This window comes from Vipera ursinii, assembly GCF_947247035.1.
Source record: "Vipera ursinii genome assembly, chromosome: 6".
NCBI lineage: Eukaryota > Metazoa > Chordata > Lepidosauria > Squamata > Viperidae > Vipera > Vipera ursinii.
The window spans coordinates 14,524,526-14,551,419 of NC_139515.1; the positions used below are offsets into that span (position 1 = coordinate 14,524,526).

The 26,894-nt window shown below is 39.7% G+C and overlaps 1 protein-coding gene across 2 annotated transcripts in view; it reads left to right on the forward strand.

Moving 5' to 3' along the window:
* Positions 1-26,894, forward strand: part of TBC1D22A (TBC1 domain family member 22A) — a 123,323-nt gene that overhangs the window by 31,812 nt on the left and 64,617 nt on the right. For both annotated transcript variants that reach the window (XM_083365105.1, XM_083365104.1), the window contains 3 exons: positions 1,857-1,985; positions 3,556-3,618; positions 7,466-7,580. In XM_083365105.1, coding sequence (XP_083221231.1) covers positions 1,857-1,985; positions 3,556-3,618; positions 7,466-7,580 — 307 coding nt within the window. The remainder of the gene's footprint in view (positions 1-1,856; positions 1,986-3,555; positions 3,619-7,465; positions 7,581-26,894) is intronic.

A 26,894-nucleotide genomic window follows, 5' to 3' on the forward strand; every position in this document is an offset into this window, starting at 1 on the left:
ATGTAATGTATAAAAAATACTTCCTTTTGTCTGTCCTGATTCTTCCAGGATCCAGTTTCTGGTTGCAGAAAAGCCGCTCCATTTGATCTACATTATGCATAATTTTGTAAATCACAAACCCTATTGTTTGCCTCCTTTTTAGACTAAAAATTCCAAAATGGCACAACCTTTCCTTATAGGGAAGCTGCTCCAGTCTCTTGAGCATTTTAATTGCCCTCCTCTGAACTTTCTTTAATTTCACTATTTATTTTTTAAGGTGCAACAGCTAGATCTGCACACAAAATATTATTATGCTCTTGTAGAAGTATTATGTTTCTCAGTATATCTCTTTGCCCAGATGTTTTTAACAATACTTCCTTTTTTAAATACATGGATTTCCACATAGGTGTATGTATTCTTTCAACTGATTCTTCCCCCCCCCATTTCTGTTGAATCAGTTTTTTTTGGGGGGGGAAAATCCCTATACTGATAGTTCTCGCTTAAGAACAAGTGGGACTGGCAATTGTCTTTAAGTGATGCAGCTGTTAAGCAAAACTTCATGTGACGATGATGGTCTTACCACTTCACTTCTGCAGCAGTTGTTAAGGGAATTACCCATGGTCATTAAGCAAGACATCCCATGACCATGGCTTGTGATTTTTCTGTCAGCTTTGTCATTGACTTTGCTTGTCAGGAGCTGGCTGTGATGCACAAAATGGTTATCACATAACTACAGGATGCTGCAACGGTTGTGAACGTGCATGGATGTCAGCCACACGCCCACAGAGATGCTGCAAGGACTGGTCATAAAGTTATTTTTACAATGCCATCGTAACTTTGAATGGCCGCAAAACAGGGCAGGCATTAAGAGAAGACTGCCTGTATTTGAATTTTGACTCACATTCAGCAACTCTCAGTAATTTCATGTACCATTCCTTATTAGGATTTCAGATTCATTTTCCAACAAATTGTTGTCTCATTTTGTCCCTTATTCTTTAATCTTAGTTTATATACATAAGAAAATAAGCAGAAAATGGATGTTTAAGAATTTTGTGGAAGTAATGGAGTTCCAAATAGAGATGTTCTCTTCTTTGGTGCTGAAAATAAATTGGGAATGAAAGTAAATTAATCTTACTTGTTTTCAATTATTTTGCACTGCCCTTTTTACATGGGTATATTAACATCTACAAGACTGTAAGATGAAGATGACTCAGGCCATGTTCTTTTCTTATGCTTCAGGGATTGGTGATATAATTCCTGTGATGTACTTTTTATAGTTAATTTCAAGAGACTGTCTACATTTGTGAGCTTTCAGAGTAATGATTCTGAAAAATTGTACATCTTGCAGTCTCCTAAGATTTCAATCATTCTAAAAATAATTTTCTTGTTTAATGATGTTGCCTGTGCCATTATGCAAAATCGCGTAAGGGTGTCTGGAAAGTTGTCAAAGTCTTATTTACATTAATGCTAGATTTATTTGCAAAGACAGCGTATCTTAGCTTACTTTAAAGTTTTAAAGATCAGCTTTTTCTGTTCATGTAATATTTTTTATTTGTGTACCTTTTTAATTAGATTGAATTTAAATTTAATTAGATGAAGTTTCAGTCTGTTTGAAATTTGGTAGACCTTATTCCTTTGGATAATAGAATAATATTTTTTACAATGAATACTAAAATAAAAATATAAGTAGCACAATATAAACTGGGCCTCCACTGCAGTAATTGGAAAAATGGTTCAGTAAAATACTGCTCAAATTTCCAAATTTACTTGGCTATTTTGCTGATAGAAATTAATTTTAAAATGCCTGATATCATAGTACTGTTTTTCCCCTTCATTTAATGGATTAAGAACTGCATTTTTTACCTCTCAATTTGTAGGGTTATCTTCCTGCAAATACAGATAGGCGAGAAGGCACTTTGCAAAGAAAACGGAAAGAATACTTTGCTTTCGTTGAACAATATTATGATTCAAGAAATGAAGAAACTCACCAGGATACGTACAGACAGGTAAAGGAAGTGTTAAAATCACTCTAATAAGGGCAATTTCAGAAGTGTGTTGTGTAGCGATAATATCCCTGTTATTTTTTGTCATTTGTAATGCACACGTAAAAGGGATTATCTGATCAAAAGAAACACCTTAGGTTATGGTTTCCCATAGGTCCTGGTTCTCAGAACCCCGGCTTTGTTTATGGACAGCTGTAACTTTTGTCTTCAGAAATTGTGGGTGCTTCCATCACTGGAGGTTTTCAAGAATAGACTGGACAGCCACTGGTCAGAAATGGTACAGGGTCCTCTGCTTGAACAGGGACTAGATGACCTACAAGGTCCCTTCCAACTCTGCATGTGCTCAGCAAGCCAGTTCTCTGCTATTAATAAATCTATTAACTAAATTGAATCTCATAGCGCCCTCTGGCTTTGGTTCTGTTCATTGCTGAGGAAGAGAAATTATGATTTTCAGGACAGTCTGAAGACAAGGTCTTTCTGTCACAAATTATCCATGAATGCCTGTAAAATGTACTTTGGAAATCTCTGTGTTAGATCAAAGCTGGAATATTTGTCATTATCTTCAGAAACTTGCTGAAGTTCAGCTTCATCACTGAATTTATCCAGCAGTTTACTAGAGCTAGGGACGCAGTGGCTCAGTGGGTTAGGACGCTGAGCTTGTCGATCAGAAGGTCGGTAGTTTGGGTTGAATCCCGAGTGCCGCGTAACAGAGTGAGCGCCTGTTACTCGTCCCAGCTTCTGCCAACCTAGCAGTTTGAAAGCACATAAAAATGCAAGTAGAAAAATAGGGACCACTATGGTGGGAAGGTAACAGCGTTCCGTGCGCCTTTGGTGTCTAGTCATGCCTGCCACATGACCATGGAGAGGTCCTCGGACAAGCGCTGGCTCTTTGGCTTTGAAACGGAGATGAGCACCAGCCCCTAGAGTTGGAAACGACTAGCACGCATGTGCGGGGGAACCTTTACCTTTACCTTTACTGGAGCTATGGGTCTGTAATCCACCAATGTTTAGAGGTTATAAGATTCACCAATGTGATTGATTATATGGTAGTTGTATATACAGTGAATTAAAAAAAAATAAATATAATTTCCCCCTCTTAATTTGGATGAATAGATCATTTGGATGTCTGTCATTTCTTTTTGAAGCTTCTGGAAAGCTAGTATACTTTTGTGAAACATTTTTTTTAAAATCTTCTTAGCCAAAGGTTGCTATGAAAATCATCTGCATAAATTGTTTCCTGTGTCTTATTGTTTGTCTTCATTTGAGGGTGTTTGTGTAACTGATGGTTTTTATTCTATTAACTGATTAAAGAAAATATCAAGGATGTCATTTGTCACTTTGTACCTGCAGAAGCATTTGGCCTGCAGGGAATTTTTAAACACAAAATAATATATAAGCTACCACTCATAATACTGAACTAACTAAGTGTACATTATAAAGCTTTCTAAAAGATAAGGCTCTTAGAAAGCTAAAGGTAAAATATTTTTTGAAAGGCGAAACCTGCAATATCACGTCTGACTTGAATCTGCTAGTATGTTTCGAAGGTTTCTGAATTTAAATGCTTCTTTTACAGATTCATATAGATATTCCTCGCATGAATCCAGAAGCTTTAATTCTTCAGTCCAAAGTAACAGAGGCAAGTATAACCGTAAGATTCTTCAATTGTGTTTGGGGAGTTAAAATGTGCTATGTTGAAAAAGGTATTTCTTTATAAGCAATGCTTATTGGATGTGTATGGTTTGCCAATGTTAAATTATTGTATTGTTTAGTCGAAAATGTGGAAGGCTTCAAAGTCTGTTCTGAGCATGCAGCTCTCCTCAGTAATAAAATTGGCTTTAGATTGTGCTGAGAGCTGTGCTTTCATTCAAGCAAGAAGTTTCTGTAACATCTTACCTAGTTTTGAATCTTACCAGTCTAGGTCTGCACTACAGTATATTCATGAGGGTCTGAACTAGGTGACTGTTGTATTTGTATTACCTCAAACAAAGATGATCAGGGGACTGGAGGCTAAAACATATAAGGAACGGTTGCAGGAATTGGGTATGTTTAGTTTAATGAAGAGAAGGACAATGGGGGACGTGATAGCAGTGTTCCAATATCTCAGAGGCTGCCACAAAGAAGAGGGAGTCAAGCTGTTCTCCAGAGCACTTGAAGGCAGGACAAGAAGCAATGGATGGAAACTAGCCAAAGAGAGAAGCAACCTAGAGTTAAGAAGAAATTAATCAATGGAACACTCTGCCTCCAGAAGCGGTGAATGCTCCAACACTGGAAGTTTTTAAGAAGAGACTGGACAGCCATTTGTCTGAAATGGTATAGGGTTTCCTGCCTGAGCAGGGGATTGGACTAGATCAGGGCTTTTCGACCAGTGGTACGGGTACCACCTGTGGTACATTGGCACCTGGCAGGTGGTACGCAACCATCCTAGAAAAGTAGTGGGGGAGGGGAATGAGCTGAACCGGTGGCAGCACCGCGCAAGCCTGAGCGAGAGACAGCTGGAGCTGCAGGGCTGTCAGGGCTCAGTGGAAGCGCCAGGATCAGCGCTAGGCTCCAGCTGTAGCTCGGTACTGATCCTGGCGCTTCTGCTGAGCCCAGAAGAAGCACCGATCAGATGGAATGTTGCAGCATCTCCAGGGTCTTGTCATTTACATTCAGATGCTTGGCAACTGATTCATATTTATGACGGTCACAGTGTCCCAGGGTCATATGAAGTGACCAAAACCTGCTGCAACCACCCAGCAGACAGGGGGAATAAAAACCAAACAACCACTCCACTCCACCCCCGCTGCCAATCCTCAACAGAAATGCTCACAACAATGAAAACCTCAGACAGGAAGAAGAACGCCACCGGGCGGGCAGGCAGGTGTGTTGCTCGGCTGTGGCTTGGGGGGCACTTTTTCAGTGCCATTGTAACTTCGAACAGTCACTAAACGAACTGTTGTAAGTCGAGGACTACCTGTATTTCACTTTTTTCCTTTTTTTGGGGGGTCATCAAGTTTTTGACACCTTGCTAGGTGACTGGTGGTGCTCGGATGTTGCCATATCCTAAAAGTGGTACAATGGGTGAAAAGGTTGAAAAGCCCTGCACTAGATGACCTCCAATGTCCCTTCCTCCACCACCACCACCACCACCACCACCACCACCACCACCACCACCATCATCATCATCATCATCATCATCATCATCATCATCATCATTATTATTATTATTATTATTATTATTATTATTATTATTATTATTATTATTATTATTATAGAATGTATGTGTATCTGGAAGCCCAGATGTATATCTCATGAAACTGAACTCTTAACTTCATTGTTACCCTACCTTTCAGTATCCTAGAAAAAGAGTGGGTAAATTTAATTTGGAGGGAAGATAAATGCTTAGTCTCATCCCAATAATCCGATTACTGAAGATTTATTCAGCATAAACAGATCCAGAATCTCTAAAAGGGACTTGGAGGCACTTCTTCCTTTCCCCCTCATTGTCCCCACCTCTTTTTTGTTTTTTAATTGCATGATTAGCAAGGGATTCAGATTACGTAAGCTCCATTTTTCAACTATTAAGTTTTTTTTAGAGTATATCAAGAATTTCTTTAGCTCAGTCTACTACATTGGCCTAATGATATTCACAAGAAATGAATAATGTCAGATTATAGGGCAGGGGGAAAAATCTGCAATTACACAGTAAGCTTTAGAGAGAAATAAGCTATCCTACTCTCCCTTGATATTACTCCTACATTGTAAAACCTTTAGAGCCTTGATGTTAATCCTATAACATAATACATCTCAATAATCTCAATATGTAAAGTCTGTAGTATGTTAATTAGAATAAGTATGCATGAATGCTAGAGAGCATGAACTTCCCAAAACATCTACATACAAAGAATCATTTACAGCAGCCCTCCATTTGAAATATTCCTCCATAATTGGGCATATCAGAATGTTAATATTACAGCTACAAAGATTGTTTACAAGACTCATGGGACTTGATGTATATAGCTCTGATAAAGGAATATTAATATATACATTTATGTATGTGAATATGCTTTCATGGCCTTTTTTTTAAAATGTATTTTTCTTCAAGCTATTTATTTATTTATTTATTTATTTATTTATTTATTAGTTTTTATAAACCGCCCTTCTCCCGAGGGACTCGGGGCGGTGTACAGAGGAAGGAAGGTATACAGATCGAACAATAAAAATAATAAGAAACACTAATGAACACAAACTGGGACCCCAATTAACGCTATCATGCCAGGCCAGCCTGCTGAAACAGGAAAGTTTTTAAGTCGCGACGGAAGGTACGGAGGTCAGGGGCCATCCGGATTTCTGTTGGTAAGGTGTTCCAGAGGGCTGGCGCACCCACTGAGAATGCCCTCCCCCTGGGGGCCACCAGCCGACATTCCTTGAGCGGTGGCACCCTGAGGAGGCCCTCTCTGTGGGAGCGCACAGGACGGTGGGGTGCTGACATCGGCAGAAGGTGCTCCCGAAGGTAGTCCGGACCCATGCCATGTAGGGCTTTGTAAGTCATCGTTAGCACCTTGAACTTCACACGGAAGGCAGCCGGAAGCCAGTGCAGCGCACTGCTTAATTCTTACTGCTTTATATTTCTTACTTTCATACTCTCTAAAAAGGCTGGAATTAGCTGATTTCACTGCTTGTTCAAATTCAGCAAATATTTATATATGGAATCTCCATAAAACTATACTATTTTTTTATTTATTTATTTATTTATTTATTTATTTATTTATTTATTTATTTATTTATTTATTTATTTATTTGGATTTATATACCGCCTTTCTCCCAAGGGACTCGGGGCGGTGTACAGGGCAATTAAAACACTATGAACAACACATAATATACAAAAATTAAAATGAAATTAAATCAAATAGCCCTAAACAATAAAACACATTCTAAAAATTAAAATTTTTTAAAATGGCTAATTCAGTTTTGTTAGCTGAACATTGTATATCAACACTATTTAAATTCTGTTATAAATGTTATTATTTCCCAAGAGTTAGGCATGGTTCTTGCATTTTTATTGCAATGTGTTTAATAACATCACTAATATCTTGGTGCTAGCGTGGCTAACTGAGACCTTGATTCCTCATTAATCATCTTGCTATTTATTTTCTATTTTTACTTAATATTATATTCATATATTTCTGTTCCTATAAACATGCAAGGTGGCTTCCAATAATTAAGAAATTGCAAATTATAATATATAACAAAGATTAATATAATTAAAATCAAAATTGCATCCTGTATCATTAAAATCTGTTAAAGGTTGGTGAAAGAGACACATTTTCTGCCCTTCTTCTGAGTATCAAAACATGGTAGCCAAATGTATCTTCTTAGAGGTGGTTTCCATTGCATGAGAGCGTCAAAAGAAGAGCTGTTTTCAACATATCCAGTACGTGAATTTCGGACATATGTTCCTTCTGCCATAATTACATTTTGGTTCCTTATATTTCCCCCCCTAGATTTTTGAAAGAATTTTGTTTATCTGGGCAATACGTCATCCAGCCAGTGGATATGTTCAGGGCATAAATGATCTCGTGACTCCTTTCTTTGTTGTCTTCACTAGCGAATATACAGGTAAAAATCCATGTTACTTTATACATTGCTTTAATCTGATATTTTAAGATTATTGTTGTCTTGTGTTTCTTGACATTTATTTTTATAAAAATGCACAGCGTATGAAGTTAAATTTTAAATTTTTATTTTTTATTTAAAAGAATCCCACCTTAGTTATTTTTTATAAATAGATGGCGAACATACCTAATACTCCATCCTTCTCCTATGTTCCCCACAGCAACAATCCTGTGAGGTGAGTTGGGCTGAGAGGGAATGACTGGCCCCAAATCCCCAGCTGACTTTCATGGCTAAGGCAGGACTAGAACTCATAGTCTCCTGGTTTCTAGTCCGGTACCTTAACCACTAGACCAAGCAAATTGAAAGTGTTTTTTTTTCTTGTAAGAATAACATTTGATAGATTGTAACATCCATACTCATGGTCTATTTAAATCTTCCATGCTCAGCGTTTCTTCATCCTATAACTCAATTTGCTTTAGATGCCTCATCAACAATTTCGATTGATTTTGTTTGATTAAGGACAGATTACCCTTGAATGCATGAAAAACTGTCCGTTTACTGATTTCATCTATTGTTTCAGTGCATGGCAAGTCTCCCTCTCCCCACCCAAGTCAGCAGCTAATGAGAAATACTGCAGCTTGTTCTCCTAATAATCTCTTAAATAGGAAAGGGGGCTACTCTAGAGAGTGTTTATAGTTTCTGCCTTTTACTCCCTGATTTGACAGATAATGAAAATGATGTTAATGAGCCTAGAACAGTAGGGTCTGTGCTGGTGTACTTTAGAGTTGTTAATTGAAATAACTTTAAATGAGATGTGATTAGAGGATTGATATTCCATGTTAAATAGACCATTTAATTAATATAGTAAATATGTTGGTCTTAAGTACTTTACCATCAATTTATGTTGCAGATCCTTAGCGAGTTGTCTGTATTTTCTGAAATGTTCTCTCTATAGATAAGAAAATAACTGTCTAATGTCCAGTTGTAGTAATTGGTCATATCACCAGTGAAAGGTTGTCACTGTGTCACCTTTAGAATGGAAGATATTGTTATGTGATTGTAATGGAGAGATTCTTATTGTGATACTTGATTATATAGCTAGGTTATCTCTTCATTATCTTCTGTTTATTATGCCTCGCCATAGGTTCTCCAGGGCAGAAGCAATAATAGATGTTCTGGTTAGCTCAGTGGAGAAAAAAGTGGATCTAGTAGTCTTGGATGAGTAAACTAATGGCACTAATTACTGAATTCTAAATTGAAAGCTAGAAGGAAGACTGGAACTCGGTATGATGTTTCTTAGTTTCATGACTGGGCAATCCAAATCAGCTATTTGTGAAAGTTCTTGCATTGTATATTCTGAATAAATAAAAATAATAGCAGTGACCTACATACCTGATTCTGTCAGGGCAGGAATGCATGCAGTCCACTATGGAAGGGAAGACCTGAAACTGTTTCTGCTTCGTTAAGTGTTAATGTGAAGTAGCTCTGCTGTAAATTTAGGTGTTTTTTTTTTAATTTCAACCTTTTAAATCTGCCGTTGCATGTGAAAATTATCCACATAGAGAGCTATTTGTGAAGCAGTCTGTATTGTTCTGTTTCAATTAGCCATCAATTTGGAGAATTTTGTTTGGAAGGAGTGCTAATAAAAACTTACTGGGATAAGAATTTAGTGCTGTTGGTGAAGTGTGAGGTTAATTGGGTTCTTCCTTTTATTGTGCAAGTTATTAATTTTAGAGACCAAGTAAGTTCCCTAGTATGGTAGGGTATATTTGACATTAGTTTAAATAATTGTGAAGAATCCTTTACGTACAGCTTGATTGCATCATGTATTTTAATAATCATTCTTTTGTAGCGGCTATTTTTATTAAAATTTAGAGTGAGGTTTGTTGTAGTGGTGAAGGTATCAGATTAGAAACCAGGAGAGTGTGATTTCTAGTCCCATCTTAGGCCCAAAGCCTTGCTGGTGACTCTCTCTCACTCTAGGAAAGAGACAATGGCAGCCACATCTGCAAAAAAGCCTTGCCAAGAAAATTGCTGGGACATGTCCAAGCAGTCTCCAAGGATCTGACTTGATTGAAGGAAAGAAAAACAAATCAATTTAATATTTGATTTGCTATAGACAAGGATAGGGCTAAGCATTTTCTATTAAATTTTATTGGTTTACAAATGGACTCAAGACAGTTGTTGAACTAATGAGCTTTGTAAAACCTCTTTTATGAAATAAAAATTTGGGCCCACCCACAGTTATCACCTCTCCTGTTGTTGCTCTACCCAATTTCCCGATGCCCAGCTGACTTTTCACCCTGAGCTCTTCATCAGCTCAATTGCCGTGTTGCGGTGTTGGGGCTTCTTGCTGCACTGCGGTAACCTGTCTTCAGCCCTGTGGCATTGGGGAGGCTGCTCATGGTATAGCAATTGAGTTTTGAACCACAACACAGCACTGGGGCTTTGCGGCGCTAGGGTAGCTGGCTTTGCTGCAGCAACGAGACTTTATGATTTTGTGACATTTTTTGCCACTGTCACTTTCTTCAATGCTGTCATAATTCTGAACAGTGCTAAATGAATGGGCGTAAGTTGAGGACTTCCTATACCTCTTGATATTCCTATTACATGGCATAGCTTAATATACTCAAGGTATCTTCATTGTGCAATTTAGCTTGATAATAATCATAACTGCTTTTCCCTACGTTGCATTATTTGCCAGTTAAAAGAATACAGATATGAGAGTTTTAGAAATATGTAGATTAAAGGAGTAAAATCCTTTAGCAAAGTTACAGGTGAAACTCGAAAAATTAGAATATCGTGCAAAAGTTCATTTATTTCAGTAATGCAACTTAAAAGGGGAAACTAATATATGAGATAGACTCATTACATGCAAAGCAAGATAGTTCAAGCTGTGATTTGTCATAATTGTGATGATTATGGCTTACAGCTCATGAAAACCCCAAATCCACAATCTCAGAAAATTAGAATATTGGGAAAAGGTGCAATATTCTAGGCTCAAAGTGTCCCACTCTAATCAGCTAATTAAGCCATAACACCTGCAAAGGGTTCCTGAGCCTTTGAATGATCTCTCAGCCTGGTTCAGTAGGAATCACAATCATGGGGAAGACTGCTAACCTGACAGTTGTGCAGAAAACCATCATTGACACCCTCTATAAGGAGGGAAAGCCTCAAAGGTAATTGCAAAAGAAGTTGGAAGTTCCCAAAGTGCTGTGTCAAAGCACATTAATAGAAAGTTATGTGGAAGGGAAAAGTGTGGAAGAAAAAGGTGCACAAGCAGCAGGAATGACCGCAGCCTGGAGAGGATTGTCAGGAAAAGGCCATTCAAAAGTGTTGGGGACTTTCACAAGGAGTGGACTGAGGCTGGAGTCAGTGCATCAAGAGCCACCACACACAGACGGATCCTGGACATGGACTTCAAATGTCGTATTCCTCTTGTCAGGTCACTCCTGAACAACAAACAACGTCAGAAGAGTCTTACCTGGGCTAAAGAAAATCAGACCTGGTCTGTTGCTCAGTGGTCCAAAGTCCTCTTTTCTGATGAGAGCAACTTTTGCATCTCATTTGGAAACCAAGGACCCAGAGTCTGGAGGAAGAATGGAGAGGCACACACTGCAAGATGCTTGAAGTCCAGTGTGAAGTTTCCACAGTCTGTGTTGATTTGGGGAGCCATGTCATCTGCTGGTGTTGGTCCACTGTGCTTTATTAAGTCCAGGGTCAACGCAGCCATCTACCAGGAGATTTTGGAGCACTTCATGCTTCCTTCCGCAGATGAGATTTATGGGGATGCTGACTTCATTTTCCAGCAGGACTTGGCACCAAAAGCACCAAAACCTGGTTCAATGACCATGGGATTACTGTGCTTGATTGGCCAGCAAACTCGCCTGATGTGAACCCCATAGAGAATCTATGGGGCATTGCCAAGAGAAAGATGAGAGACATGAGACCGAACAATGCAGAAGAGCTGAAGGCCGCTATTGAAGCATCCTGGTCTTCCATAACACCTCAGCAGTGCCACAGGCTGATAGCTTCCATGCCATGCCGCATTGAGGCAATAATTGCTGCAAAAGGGGCCCAAACCAAGTACTGAGTACATATGCACGCTTATACTTTTCAGAGGTCCGATATTGTTCTATGTACACTCCTTGTTTTATTGATTGCATGTAATATTCTAATTTTCTGAGATTGTGGATTTGGGGTTTTCATGAGCTGTACGCCATAATCATCACAATGATGACAAATCACGGCTTGAACTATCTTGCTTTGCATGTAATGAGTCTATCTCATATATGAGTTTCCCCTTTTAAGTTGCATTACTGAAATAAATGAACTTTTGCACGATATTCTAACTTTTCGAGTTTCACCTGTATGTGCTTGGTCTTCCAAATTTGAAATATCATTTTAGTGAAAACATTTTCAATGTATTTATTCTGGAAAAATATTTTGAATGAAAAATACATTGACTTATAAATGCCTCAGGCTCTAACATAGTTTCAGTATGGATCGCTTGTTTCAAACCATCTTCCACAATAAATGAAAACATAAGCACTAACTGTGCTGTTTGGTAATATATTACCAAATTGGGCATGACCTGGCCTGCAGTTTGTATGAAATCTTTTTACATATTGTCAATTTTTTTTGTATAAAAGCAGAATCCTTTTGTTTTGTTTATTTTTGCCAGCCTCTTGAATGAATGAACCTTTATTGTCAAAGTACAACCATGTATACATTGAGATTGGCTGAGCCTCCCTAAGTGCTCCCCCCCGCAACTCACAGTGACACAAACCCTCCATCTTATTACACCATGTGAGCTAATTGCACAACACACCGGCCTTGCAAGTCAGTCATACATAAAATTATAAAAATATTTCCCATTCAAGAGCCTAACAGCCCATGGATAAAAGCTGTTCTTCAGCCTGTTCGTACAGCTGGCTATACTCCTGTATCTCCTACCTGGTGGTAGGAGAGTAAAGAGATAGCAACCAGGGTGTGAGTCGTCCCTGAGAATTTTCCTCACTCTTCCAAGGCAGCGAGCCCTGGCAAGGTCATCCAGTAGTGTCAGGGGACAGCCCACAATGTCTTGTGCTGTGCTCACCACCCTCTGTAATACTTTCCTATCTGCGGCTGTCAGACCAGCATACCAAACCACAATACAGTACGAGAGGACGCTCTCTATAGTAGACCGGTAAAAGAAGGTCATTAGCCGTTGTTCTACCCTGTTCTTCTGCAAGACCCTGAGGAAGTGGAGTCTCTGTTGGGCCTTTCTGGACACCTGGGTTGTATTAACTTTCCAGGTAAGATCTTCACAGAGGTAGATTCCCAGGAATTTAAAGGAGGAAACTCTCTCCACACAGCCCCCCCCCCCCGATGTAAAGTGGGGCAGGTTCCTCTCTTTTCCTCCAAAAGTCTAGCACTGTCTCTTTTGTCTTGCCGATGTTCAGGTGCAAGTTGTTCTCTGAACACCATATGGATAGTTTTTGTACCTCCCCCCTGTATGCTGTTTCATCTCCAGCTGTAATAAGACCCACTGTGGTGGTATCATCTGCAAACTTAATTATCGTAGTAGATGGGTCGGACGATACACAATCATATGTGTACAATGAGTACAGGTAGGGGCTAAGCACGCAGCCCTGTGGCGAGCCGGTGCAAAGCTTCAGGGGGGTGGATAAAACAGACCCGATCCTCACTGTTTGTAGCCGGTCCCTGAGAAAGTCTTTAATCTAATCACAGATGGAGGGGGGAAAAATTCAAGTCAGTCAGCTTTTCTATGAATGTGCTCGGCAACATGGTGTTGAAAGCCGAGCTGTAATCTACAAAAAGCATCCTGACATAGCTTCCAGGCTTCTCTAGATGGCTTGCTACAGAGTGTAGAGCAGTAGCTATGGCATTGTCTGTCGACCTGTTCCCCCTTTAGGCAAATTGATGTTTGTTGAAGTCCGGTGGGAGGCATGTCCTAAGATGTTGGAGAACCAGTCTTTTGAAGCATTTCATCACTACAGACGTTAATGCAACAGGTCTGTAGTCATTCAGGCACTCAACTGCTGTTTTCTTTGGGACTGGGACAATGGTAGCTGCTTTCAAGCATGATGGTACACTTGCCGTTTGCAAGGAGATGTTAAAGATCCTTGTCAGGACCCCTGCTAATTGGTCGGCACAGTTCTTAACCCCAGCACCCCATCTGGGCCTGCGGCTTTGCTGGGATTCACAGCCTTCAGTACAGCTCTCACTTGGTGTTCACACAGGGTGAGTGGCTGAGAATCAGAAGGCCGGTGTTGTGACTCAGGGCCAGCCTGTGGGTCCGGCAGCCGGCTCAGATGTATCGGATGACTCAGATGAGGGGGAGGAGGGAGACGAACTGGCTGATGATGGCTTGGAGGCTTGGCAGAGCTCCCAGCCGGGGCCCTCTTCTCAGCTGCGTGAGCCCAATAGTGCGGAGGATGATGACCCACAGCTGGCCCTGTTCAAGGACGCCCGACGCAGGAGGCAGTCGAGCAGGACCAAGCAGAGAAAGGCTGCGGGTCTCCTCGGGAGGAGGCAGAGGGAGGCCACGCCCTGAACTCTAAATAAAAGGAGTGTTTGGGGAAGGGCTGGTTGCTGAAAGCAACCCTTCCGCTTGAGGATTCAAGTTCCAGTGTTTTTGTTTCTTGTTCTGTTAATTGAGTAATAAATCTTGGCAGACGCTTTGCAGCCTCAGACGCTCTCCAGTCTCTACTGTTTGAACAGGGGTTTGCCTTATTACAAGGCCGGTAGTTGGCTGGTTCAGAACAGCCGGCCAGCAGAGGCTACGGGGTCTGGTCTTTTCACCTCGTAGCGAGCGAAGAAGATATTCAGCTATTCTGCCAACGAGGCATCAGTATTAACCGTGTATTAAAGTCTGTTCTGGAATTTCCACTGGGGGGCATTGAAATAGAAAGTTCAGCTATGCAAGGATTTTCATTTTTACCACTACAGTTTGCCTTAAAATGTTAAAAAGTTTTAAAGTCCATTTTTTATTTCCAGTGCGGCATTGGTCGCACTGGTAGATGATCTCTGGCGGTCCTGGGACAGGGGTTGCTCCTCTGTCCTGGTCCTATTTGACCTCTCAGCGGCTTTTCATACCATCGACCATAGTATCCTGCTGCGATGGCTCAAGGGGTTGGGAGTGGGAGGCACTGTTTTATGGTGGTTCTTCTCCTAACTCTTGGGCCATTCACAGTTCGTAGTGGCAGGGGGCCAGAGATCTACCCCGAGGCCCCTTTTTTGTGGGGTACCTCATTGGTCAGTTCTCTGCCCCCTCCTTTTTAACATCTATATGAAGCCACTTGGTGAGATCATCCGTGGCTTTGGGGTGAGATATCACCAATATGCCGATGATACCCAGTTGTTTATCTCTACCGGTGCCTGGAGGCGGTGCGGGTCTGGATGGGAAGGAACAGACTCAGGCTGAACCCCTCCAAGACCGAGTGGCTGTGGATACCGGCATCTCGTATTGTCCAACATGTTCCATCTTTTTTGATGGGGGGGAGCTATTGCTCTCCTCTGAAAGGGCTCGCAACTTGGGTGTCCTCCTGGATTCATGGCTTAATTTGGAGGATCATCTAAGTGCTGTGACCAGGGGGCCTTTGCACAGGTTCACCTGGTGCGCCAGTTGCACCCCTTTTTGGACCGAGATGCCCTATGCACGGTCACCCATGCCCTTGTCACTTCTCGCCTGGATTACTGCAATACTCTCTACATGGGGCTGCCCTTGAGGTGCACCCGGAGGCTTCAACCGGTGCAAAATGCGGCTGCGCGGGTGCTTATGGGAGTATCTCGATACTCCCATGTTACACCACTCCTGCGCGAGCTGCATTGGCTTCTGGTTGTCCTCCGGGTGTGATTCAAGGTGCTGGTAATTACCTTTAAAGCCCTAAAAGGCTTAGGCCCGGGGTACTTGCGAGACCATGTGCTGCCAATGTCAACCTCCCATCGCCTGGTTCGCTCCCACAGAGTCGGCCTCCTCAGGGTTCCGTTGGCCAGGCAATGCCGGCTGGCGACCCCCAGGGGGAGAGCCTTCTCTGTGGGCACGCCGACCCTCTGGAATGAACTACCTCCGGAGCTGCGGACGGCCCATGACCTTTGATCCTTCCGCTGTGACCTGAAGACATGGTTGTTCCAACAAGCGGGCCTGGACTGATCATGGTTTTTAAATTTGGTTTTTATCGGCTTAACTTGTTCTTTATTTCTTTATTTACTGTTTAATTCTTTTTTAATCTTTGTATTCTATGTTTTTTAATTTTTTATTGTTGTGAGCCGCCCTGAGTCCTTAGGGAGAAGGGCGGCATATAAATTTAATTAATAAATAATAATAATAATAATAATAATAATAATAATAATAATAATAATAATAATAATAATATCTAATTTTTCCATATTGTCCTGTAATTATTAGTAAAGTTTTTATTTATATTATTAATAGTGATACCTAAATATTTTAAAGGTTTATATACTATTGGAATGCTTAAAAATGTAGAAAGTTCCTTTTGAATTTGGGGGGCTATATGAAAAAAATATGTGGTTTATAAAAATTAATTGATGATCCTGACACCTCTGCAAATTCCTCCAATTTCTTAATATAGGTAGCTGAATGGAAAGCATTGAGATGGTCAGAGCCATATTATTTGCAAATAGATTTATAAAATACATCTTGGCTATAAACGTTATCCTGTAAATCTGATTATTGTATCCAAATGCTATTGTCAGTGCTTCTATAGCTAGGTTGAATAATAAAGGTGATAAGGGAAAAACCCTGCTTAGTAATCCTCTTAAAATTGTGTAGAATCTGAATCATTCTATCAGCCAGTCTAAGCTGAGCTTTCATTGCTCCATACACTGTATATATTCAATCATCTTACAAAAGCCAGCCACAAATTTAAACTTATTTAATGTCTGTTTTAAAAATGGAAATTTGCATGTGTCTAAAATATATGGTTAATGACGATGAAATAATTCTAATAATTTATATGATACTTAATTTCTGTATGGGGTAGATATAATTCAATTTGGAATGAAACCAGATTGGTCTGTATGAGTAATTTTACTTACCACTTTTAATTGGTTAGCTAACGGTTTAGATATAGTTTATAGTCCACATTGAGACGTACTGGGAATTTTTACATAGTATAAGGAATCAAAATTACTTTAGACCATTTCTAAGACTCTGATAAGGGATCCTCATGCTGCAAAGTATTGCATAAAAATACAAACATCTTTAAATTCTTTAAAAGAGTACCCGACACTCCATCAGGGCCAGGAGTTTTTTTCCACTTTGAATAGAATTAAAGACATTTTTCTGACATAAAGGAGATTCCCTAATTTCTTCTGGAGCTAATTCTGAAATGTTAACCTATTTAAATACTGGTTAATTTTTTTTATTCGTGATGGGTTATTTGGGGAATATAGTTGCTGAAAACAAGTTTAAATTCTTAAATCTTTGGCACTTGTTGCCATTTTTTTTATTTTAATACTTTTTTTAAGCGCTTCAGTATTCTACAATACTGTTTATAATACAGGCAAGTCCTTGACGTACAATAGTTCATTTAGTGACCATTGAAAGTTACAACGGCACTAAAAAAGTGATTTATCACCGTTTTCATATTTGCGACTGTTGCAGCATCCCCATGATCAAATGGTCAGAATTTGGATGCTTGGTAACTGACTCCTGTTTATGACGGCGGCAGTATCCTGGCATCATGTGATCCCTTTTTCAAGCTTCTGACAAGCAAACTCAATGGGGAAGCCACTTAACAATCATGTTATTAACTTAACAACTGCGGTGATTCACTTAATAACTGTGGCAAGAAAGGTCATAAAATGGGGCAAAATTCACTTAACAAATGTCTCACTTAGCAACAGAAATTACCTGTATTTTTCCTTGGAAAAATCATTTGAGAGAACAATTGATCTTTGTCCAAATCATCTAATTCACTCCTTTTATTTACTTTGTATATATTAACTCATCTAGGTCTATTCTATCTTACTAATAAATTGTTAATTTCTGAGTAATCCCTACTTGTCTTTTGCGAAGATTTTTTTAATCATGGTCATCTTGATTTATATTTATAGAACAATAAAGTTGAAAGGGTCCTTGGAGGTCTTCTAGTCCTATACCATTTTAAACCAAAGAGCTGATTTGATACAGGTTTCAATTTGTTGTAGAAATTTGAAAAAGGTATCCATATGTAATCTATCCAAGACTACCTGAATAAAATATATGTGCTTTTATAGCTGGATTCATAATTGGACATGGATCTATGAATCCATGACTATGCATTAAGTTTTGAAACCTCTTATGCATTCCAGTCTGTGGCGTTAATATACCAATTGTCAGGTGTAAGCAACCAAATCCACATGTGTAGAGTTCAAACTAAATACTTTATTATATTCTATCTATTATATAGGAATCTCCCTAGACTGCTTGCCTTCTCTTGGGAACAGATAGATGAAACTCTATGGAGGAGGGTCAGACCTGGGTCTCTTGTGCCTGTGCAACAATTCAAGGCTAATCTTCTGCTTGAAGCCTCCTCCATACCTGGTTGGGCATTTCCCAACACCAATATTGAAGTGCCCTCCTATTATAAAATTAGCTGTTTTTTTCCTACTGTAAATAACCTTTACAGATGACATGGCAGTGATGGGTCTTATCTAGGATGACAGTGAAGATGCTTATAGGGAAGAGGTGAAGGCTCTGGTGGACTGGTGCAATAAAAGTAACCTGGTTCTAAATGTTGATAAAACAAAGGAGATCATTGTAGATTTCAAAAATAGTCATACTCCACTCAGTATCAAGGATGCAGGTGTAGAGGTGTTCAACAGCTTTAAGTATCGGGGGGTGCAGATAACTAACAATCTGAATTGGCCTCTCCTCACGTCATCCTTAGTAAAGCATGCAAACGAGTGTCTGCGTTTCCTGTGTCGGATGAGGAGAGCACATCTTTCTCCTTCTGTCTTGGCCACTTTTTACAGAGGCACAATTGAAAGCATTTTAACAAACTACATCACTGTCTGGTTTGGTGGCAGCAGTGCCTCAGACAGAAGGTCCAAACAGAGAGCGGTAAGGACAGCCAAGAAGATCATAGGAAGCTCGCTCCCTGATATTCAGGATGCTGCTTATAAGCGCTGTGTGCTTAGAGCTCAAAGCATTGTTAGGGACACCACATACCCACTTTACGGTCTGTTTCTGTTGCTCCCCTCTGGGAGGAGGTTTTGAAGTATTTCTAGCAGGACTACGCAATTCTGTAATAGCTTTGTTTCCTATGCCATCCGTCTGATTAACTTGCAAGATTCGTTTTTCTCACCATGTACATGTATACACCCGAAGTAGACTGTGTTGTTTCTCTGTCAGGTATATTCATCATTCTGTATTTATTTATTTTTGTCATATTTACTAAATCTATATTGGAGGTGGTGACCCTTTGAGAACTGAATGCAACGAAATTTCATTTTAATGTATGCCGATTATTGTATATTTAAAGTGACAATAAAGCTATTCTATTCTATTCTATTCTATTCTATTCTATTCTATTCTATTCTATTCTATTCTATTCTATTCTATTCTATTCTATTCTATTCTATTCTATTCTATTCTATTCTATATAACCGATCTGATCCTGATCAGGAGCATACCATATATAGATGTAAGAATTGATGTGTTATTATCAAATTTTCCTTAGATAGATATATATCTGCCCTATCTTTTTGAAACTTGAACCTTACAGTTTATGGCAGCTTTGAAAAAAACAACTATTCCCCTTAATTTATTAGATCTTTGTACAAAAAACAGTTCATCAAAATAGCTATCATTTGATCTGTTTGTTATTTATGTTTCCTGTAACATAAGCACATGAAACTTAGATGGTTTGACCTAATTAACAATCTCTTTCCTTTTAATAAAATCTCCAGATCTCTAATATTTAAGGAAGTAGTTTCCTTTACTTGAATTTTTTAGATTGTCTCTGTGTGATAAATAGTTTCTCACATCCAGGCAAATTTAGAAAGCTTATTCGCAGAATCTACCAATATACTTGCATTATATTGGAATATAATGCCCTTTGGAATCAGCTGCCTGTGGAACTCCGGATGGCCCCTGATCTTCGCTCGTTTCGCCGGGACCTAAAAACTTGGCTATTCGAGTTTGCCAGCCTGGACTGAGGGTTTTGGGTTAAGGTTTTAATTTTTAATTATTTTGGGGCTATTTAATTTAATTTTATTTTAACCTGTATATATTGTACTGTTTTAATTTGCCCTGTAAGCCGCCCTGATTCCCTCGGGAAAAGGGCGGTATATAAAACTAAATAAATAAATAAATAAATAAATAAATAAATAAATAAATAAATAAATAAATAAATATTGTAACATTAAACTTGCATAACATTAATATTCTTTTTGCACTGATGGCCTCTTCCCTCCTCCCTCCCCCTTTGGAAAAGCATGCTTTTCTCCCTCCCTCCACCTCATCCCCCACTCTGCCATTCCTCCATATCTAACCTGTCTACACTCCAACCCCACTTAAAAAACTATTGCATCCTCTTCATTGATTAAGTGAAGAATTGACCTGAGATTCCACCTCTCCCTCCCCAGCCACATTTAATTTCTTTAGTTCCTTAGCCACAGCTTAATTACTTATGACTTTCCATGAAACCAGATTGTGCTAATTGAAGTTAACTTTTTATACCAAAACACTGCAGCTTTTAAAATCTTAGTATCGTCATTGAATGTCTTGGTATCTTCATCGAATATCTTTCTTTGTTTGTGTGACTTATTTATTTATAAAATATGCTGCCCATTCTCGTATCCAATGACTCTGGACGGCTTACAACACAAAAACAGTGAAAAACGTTAAAATCATCCATTGTAAAAAAAAAAAAGCACAGCAGATAAAAATATGAACCGATAAAATAATGGAGACCAGATGGCATAGAAAGGAGCTGGACCCTTGGAGGGTGGGGGATATTAACTCCCACAATTGAAAATGATTGTTCTATGGGCCTCATAATATTATATTGATAAAACTCCTCTTTCTAGTCCCACGGAGAGTATGTGTTAAGTAACGTATACAGACACCTCCCTAATTCACATGGGTATAAAAAAAGGAGGAGACACAACACAATCAGATTTGCAAGAATCTTTACTGTAGCCACTCTCATTAAAGTAGCCTTTACAATCCTGGGAAATCTTCTGCTGTATCTATCTGGTACAGCTGGCAGATTCTGGCTATGAATTGATTTGATTCTTGTGTTGCTCAAGAAGCTACTACTGACAGATCTCTATTTTAGTTATGGAACAGTTCCTGCAAAGATTTCTCCAGGACAACCTTTATGCTTTCAGAGTAAGAAAAAAAATCAGGACTTGCATTTTTTTTTAAAAATGATATACAGTACTTGACTTTGAATCCAAGCCATTTCTTCTTGGCAAGCTGTCAGGTGTGTGTTTTGTTTTCCAAAATGTATTTGTTCTTTCCAGATTTTAATTCTCTTTTATGTGTTTCTGAATTACCTCAGATTTTGTTTATAACACATCCCATTTTGAAGCATAATGTGAACGACCGCTGCTGATACATTTCAACATAGCTAAACATTCAAAATGGATACTAGATCTTACATGTTTGTACATTTCCTAATTGGTATTCTAGTAAACCGTCAGCAGAAGGCCGTTTCTTGATGATAAACAATTATATCCTTAGCATTATTGTTTGTGTATATCATTCTTTTTTAACCTGAGACTGTTTTTAGTGTTATAACTAATTAGACCACAGAAAGCATGCTGCCCTTTCCTAGGCTTACAAAGTTTTTATTATATTCATATTAAAGTGAAAGTCACCCACTTTTACTAAGATTCTTCCTTTTTCATGCTTGGTACTCAACTTGTGTCATGTGAGCCAGTTTGCCGTAGTGGTTAAGATGCTGGCCTGGAAACCAGGAGAACACCCTCATCTAGTAAAAGTTGTTTAGATGAGTTTGGGCCAGTCGCTCTCTTTCAGTCCAAACCACCTCACGGGATTGTTGTGGGAAATAGGAGGAGGAGGGAGTATTATTATGTATGCTTGCCACCTTAAAATATTAAAACCTTAAGACTTGGAAAATAGCCCTTAGAACCCAAATATTTATATATTTATATATACATACACAGAGAAACACACTTTTTATGTACAACAACAACAACAACAATAAAGTTGGAAGGACCTTGGAGGTCATCTAGTCCAACCCCGTGCTCAGGCAGGAAACCCTATACACCATTTCAGACAAATGGCTGAAGTGGAGATGAGACAGCATACAGGGGGGAGATACAAAAACTATCCATATGGTGTTTCAACAACAACTTGCACCTGAACATCGGCAAGACGAAAGAGATGGTGCTAGACCTCCGGAGGAAAAAAGAAGAACCTGCCCCACTTTACATCGGGGGGGGGGGGGGCTGTGTGGAGAGAGTTTCCTCCTTTAAATTTCTGGGAGTCTACCTCTGTGAAGATCTTACCTGGAAAGTTAATACAACCCAGGTGGCCAGAAAGGTCCAACAGAGACTCCACTTCCTCAGGGTCTTGTGGAAGAACAGGGTAGAACAACGGCTAATGACCTTCTTTTACCGGTCTACTATAGAGAGCGTCCTCTCGTACTGTATTGTGGTTTGGTATGCTGGTCTGACAGCCGCAGATAGGAAAGTATTACAGAGGGTGGTGAGCACAGCACAAGACATTGTGGGCTGTCCCCTGACACTACTGGATGACCTTGCCAGGGCTCACTGCCTTGGAAGAGTGAGGAAAACTCTCAGGGATGACTCACACCCTGGTCGGTACCTCTTTACTCTCCTACCATCGGGTAGGAGATACAGGAGTATAGCCAGCCGTACCAACAGGCTGAAGAACAGCTTTTATCCATGGGCTGTTAGGCTCTTGAACGGGAAATAATTTTATAAACTTATGTATGATTGACTTGTGAGGCCAGTGTGTTGTGCAATTAGCTCACATGGTGTAATAAGATGGAGGGTTTGTTGTCACTGTGAGTTGTGGTGGTGGGGGCATAGGGCGCCTGCCCTATGGAATCAACTGCCAATGGAACTCCGGACTGCCCCCGACCTTCGTTCATTTCGCCAGGACCTAAAAACCTGGCTCTTTGAGCTATCTGGTCTGGACTGAGGGGTTTTAATGTTTTTAAATTGTGATTTTAATTTTTTGGGGCTAGACTTAATTTAATTTTATTTTAATTTTATATTGTATTGTTTTTAAATTTTGCCTTGTAAACCACCCTGAGTCCTTCGGGAGTAGGGCGGTATATAAACCGATTTAATAAATAATAAATAATAAATAAAGGGAGGCTCAGCCAATCTCAATGTATACATGGTTGTACTTTGACAATAAAGGTTCATTCATTCTTAAAAACTTCAAGTGTTGGAGCATTCACCGCTTCTGGAGGCAGGTTTTTCCACTGGTTAATTGTTCTAACTTTCAGGAAGTTTCTTCCTAGTTCTAGGCTGCTTCTCTCCTTGATTAGTTTCCATCCGTTGCTTCTTGTTTTGCCTTTGGGTGCTTTGGAGAACAGCTTGACTCCCTCTTCTTTGTGGCAGCCCCGGAGATATTGGAACACTGCTATTATGTCACCCTTCTTCATTAAACTAGACATGCCCAATTCCTGCAACCGTTCCTTATATGTTTTAGCCTCCAGTCCCCTAATCATCTTTGTTGCTCTTTGTTGTTCTTCTCTATTGTTACATAATAATAGCACTTAGACTTATATACTGTTTCATAGTGCTTTACAGCCCTCTCTAAGCAGTATACAGAGCATATTGCCCCCAACAATCTGGGCCCTCAGTTTAACAACCTTGGAAGGATGGAAGGCTGAGTCAATCTTGAGCCGGTCAGAATCGAACTGTTGGCAGTCAGCAGAATTAGTCTGCAATACTACATTCTAACCACTGCACCACCACGGCTCTACATATTATAATTCCCTAAGATTTGAATATTTTTTGGTGTCACACCACATAATCTGTCCCTATCTAAAGTAAGAAATGGAGTCACTTTTTAAACATAAACCTTTTTCATTATTATGCTTAATGGTTTATTCTAAAAATGAAGATTTCTAATTGTTTTTTCCTGAATTAATCTTCTGATATATGGCTTTAAGTTTTTAAAATTCTTTTTATTTATGATGAGCAGTTATCTTTATGAATGTTCTTATGAAGGTATGCAAATGAATAACCTAATAGTTTTCTAACACATATACACATTTCTATACTTCTATTTATACTGAAAGAAATCTGGAATGTTTGAAACTGAGAATCCTTGTCTAAAATAAACACATTCCATAATTTCTGATAACTTACAATAGTACAATTAATGCTTGTGGGTGAAAATAATTATTACAATAGGTATAATACTGCTAACGTCAATAAGAACTATTTTTAATAGAATACTTTAAAAGAGTTCATAATTCCATGACAGTTATAAGAATGGAGTTCTAGTTATAGCTGTCTCTGCTAACAAAAGATTTAATGTTCCATTAATATAGACCTTAATGTAAAGGCCTAATGCTCCATTAAAGTATGAAGAGAGTAGAAGCATAATTATTCTTAAATTGAGCTTCAGTCTTCCACATTATAACTCCTTCAAAAGTTGTGGTTGGCTGAGTTCAACTTATGTTTATAGTTTGGTAAATTACTACACGATGTGAAATCTTACAGGTACCATATCTCTTACGTTTGTAGTTCTTGGGCAGTACATCTTTCCTTCTCAAGATTTGTGCAAAAGATTGTAGACTGATTACTCAACATATGAAGGAATAATTCTGTGGAAGGATTTTTCATATCTACTGCTTGTATCTGTAGTGATTATATCACATTTTTAATAAAATGAATTCTTGTGCAGGACAGACATCACATGAAAAACGGTTTTGAGATGTTTTAAAGCAATAAAATTGGTGGCAGGTATTCCAGAATTGAAAAGTGCTGGTTTATGATGTGTAGTAATATATTCAAATATGCAGTGCCCCATAAGGTTTCTCTTGCCAAAGGGAGCAATTCTAGAGCTGCATGATTTCTAATGAATCTGATCTATGGCAGGCATGAGACATAGTGCCTTTGGGGGAGTGGTTTGTTTTTAAGGTAGCATTATCAGTCAGATGAAACTATTGACCATTTGAATTAAGACTATTTCCATTGTCCAGTTGGACATAGAAATGAGTGAAGAATTACAAAGTTACAAATGTGTTATTTGTTTTTAAATCATTTATGACTCTCTACGCCAGTGGCTCCCAAATTTTTGGGCACCAGGGCCCAGTTCCATGGATGCTGCCTGCATCCCAGAGATGGGGCTTTGCTTAATTGGGCGGTTCGGTTTCTGGCGTGCTTCGGCTTGGTGCCAATTTACGGACTGGGGCCAAGGGACCCCGGCTATATGCCTTTTCAGCCACATTGCAGCCACGTGCCTTTCAAATCTCTTAAGTCATGTTTCTGCAACTACAAACTTAACTGTGTTTCCCCGAAAATAAGACCTGGTCCTGTTTATTTTTTGCCTCCAAAAGAGGCACTACATCTCATTTTCGGGGGATGTCTTATTTTTTTGCCCCTACATCTGTCTTGCCTTGCGGTGGCGGCCCACATGACTGCCACCCTACTTCTGCTTGGGGCAGGATGGTGCTGCTGCCATGAGGCTTGGCAGATGAGGGGGGATCTGCCCCCTGTGCTCCATTTACTATGCCGCAGGCTCCCGTAGGAAGTCTCCCACACTGCCCCACTTGTTCTGCGGCTGCTTTCAGCTGCTCACGGCAGGATGCTCCATCGCACGCACCAATGATGCTGCCATGAGGCTTGGCAGATCCCCTGCAATCTTCCCTACATGCCATCTGCTTTCCAGCTCTGCCGCATTTCTCCAACACTGCGGGGCTGGAGAGCTTGCCGCACCACTGCCCAGATGCCCTCGCTTCCCTCAAGCATTTCTTCACTAACCTGATTTCCAGCTCAGTCACATTTCTCCATCGCATTTCTCCGTCGTGTTTCTGCCCCACCGGGTGCAGGGAAACAGAGGTTTGTGGGACTAAAAAAAAAAAAAAAATCAATCAGACCTTACAATTTCGCAAGATATCTTTTTTTTTTCTCCACAAGAGGTTGGAAGGTCTGATTGAATTTTTTTTTGTCCCACAAACTTCTTTTGTTTCCCTGCAAGTGGCGGCAGAGAAACGTGATGGAGAAATGCAACAGAGGTGGAAATCAGGTTAGCGAAGAAACGTTTGGGGCAAGTGAGGGCATCTGGGCGGTGGTGCGGCAAGTTCTCCCGCTCTGCAGCGGCGGAGAAATGAGACACAGCTGGAAAGCAGGTGGCAAGGCGAATCCCCCAGAGGCGCCAGGCTACGAAGCGGGCTTGTCTCCAGCAGCTGCCCAGGTCCGCAGGAGGGAAGGCCGGCATCTACTGAAATGAGGCGGCATTCTGGCTCTGGCGGGGAAGGGGCAGCCGGAATGGGCACTGCAGGCAGAATGCCCGCTCGCTTCAGCACCCTCCCCAACCCCCCACCTGCTGCGTCTGTATGTGTATGTATTCTATGTTATGGAGACAATTTTGTATTGTTTATTCCAGCATCTTAATTAGTGCTGAGAATGTTACGTTGATGAAAAATCACACTTGTCTTTATTTCAACGATATTATTTTCCTCACTGCTGCCAAACTCTCCTCCTCTCAGAAAATCCAATTAACAAAATTATGATGAATAAGGTTGCTGCTATTAATGTCTGTTAGTCTGTTTACTGTTTCTGCACTTGCTTCACAGTCCTGCCATTACATTTGGTGCGTGCATAAAATGCATTCCAGTCTTACTTTTAATCCATTTACCTCTCTAGCAATTTTTGTGGTCCTGAAAACTTTCCTGGAAAATCTCTCAGTGTAGCCAACATTTATTTTGTTTCTTTCAAATTTCTCTTCTGCTTCTATGATTGATATTAGTGAGCAAAATGACTTGTTTCTTATGTTATGGATCCATTAGCTCTGATCAACATGATCCATTATAAATTGTAAAAACCTATGTAATATAAGCATAATGAATCTGGATACGTTTCTGTTGTTGGAAATTAGACAATTGTGCCTTAGGTTTGTTCTTCAAGTATATTGCCAAGGCAGTCATACAAATGCAGATGGAAGTTGCAATCCAGTGCTTTCCTACTTCTACTTGTTCTTGTTGATATTTAAGAATGGGCAATATGAAAAAATTCAAAATGTAGCTATACCTGAAAACAAAAATATGTTTTAAAATAGAGGAAAGCTGACTTCAAGCTTACAGGATCTAATACGAATTTTCAAGAGTCCTGAGCTCTATCAAA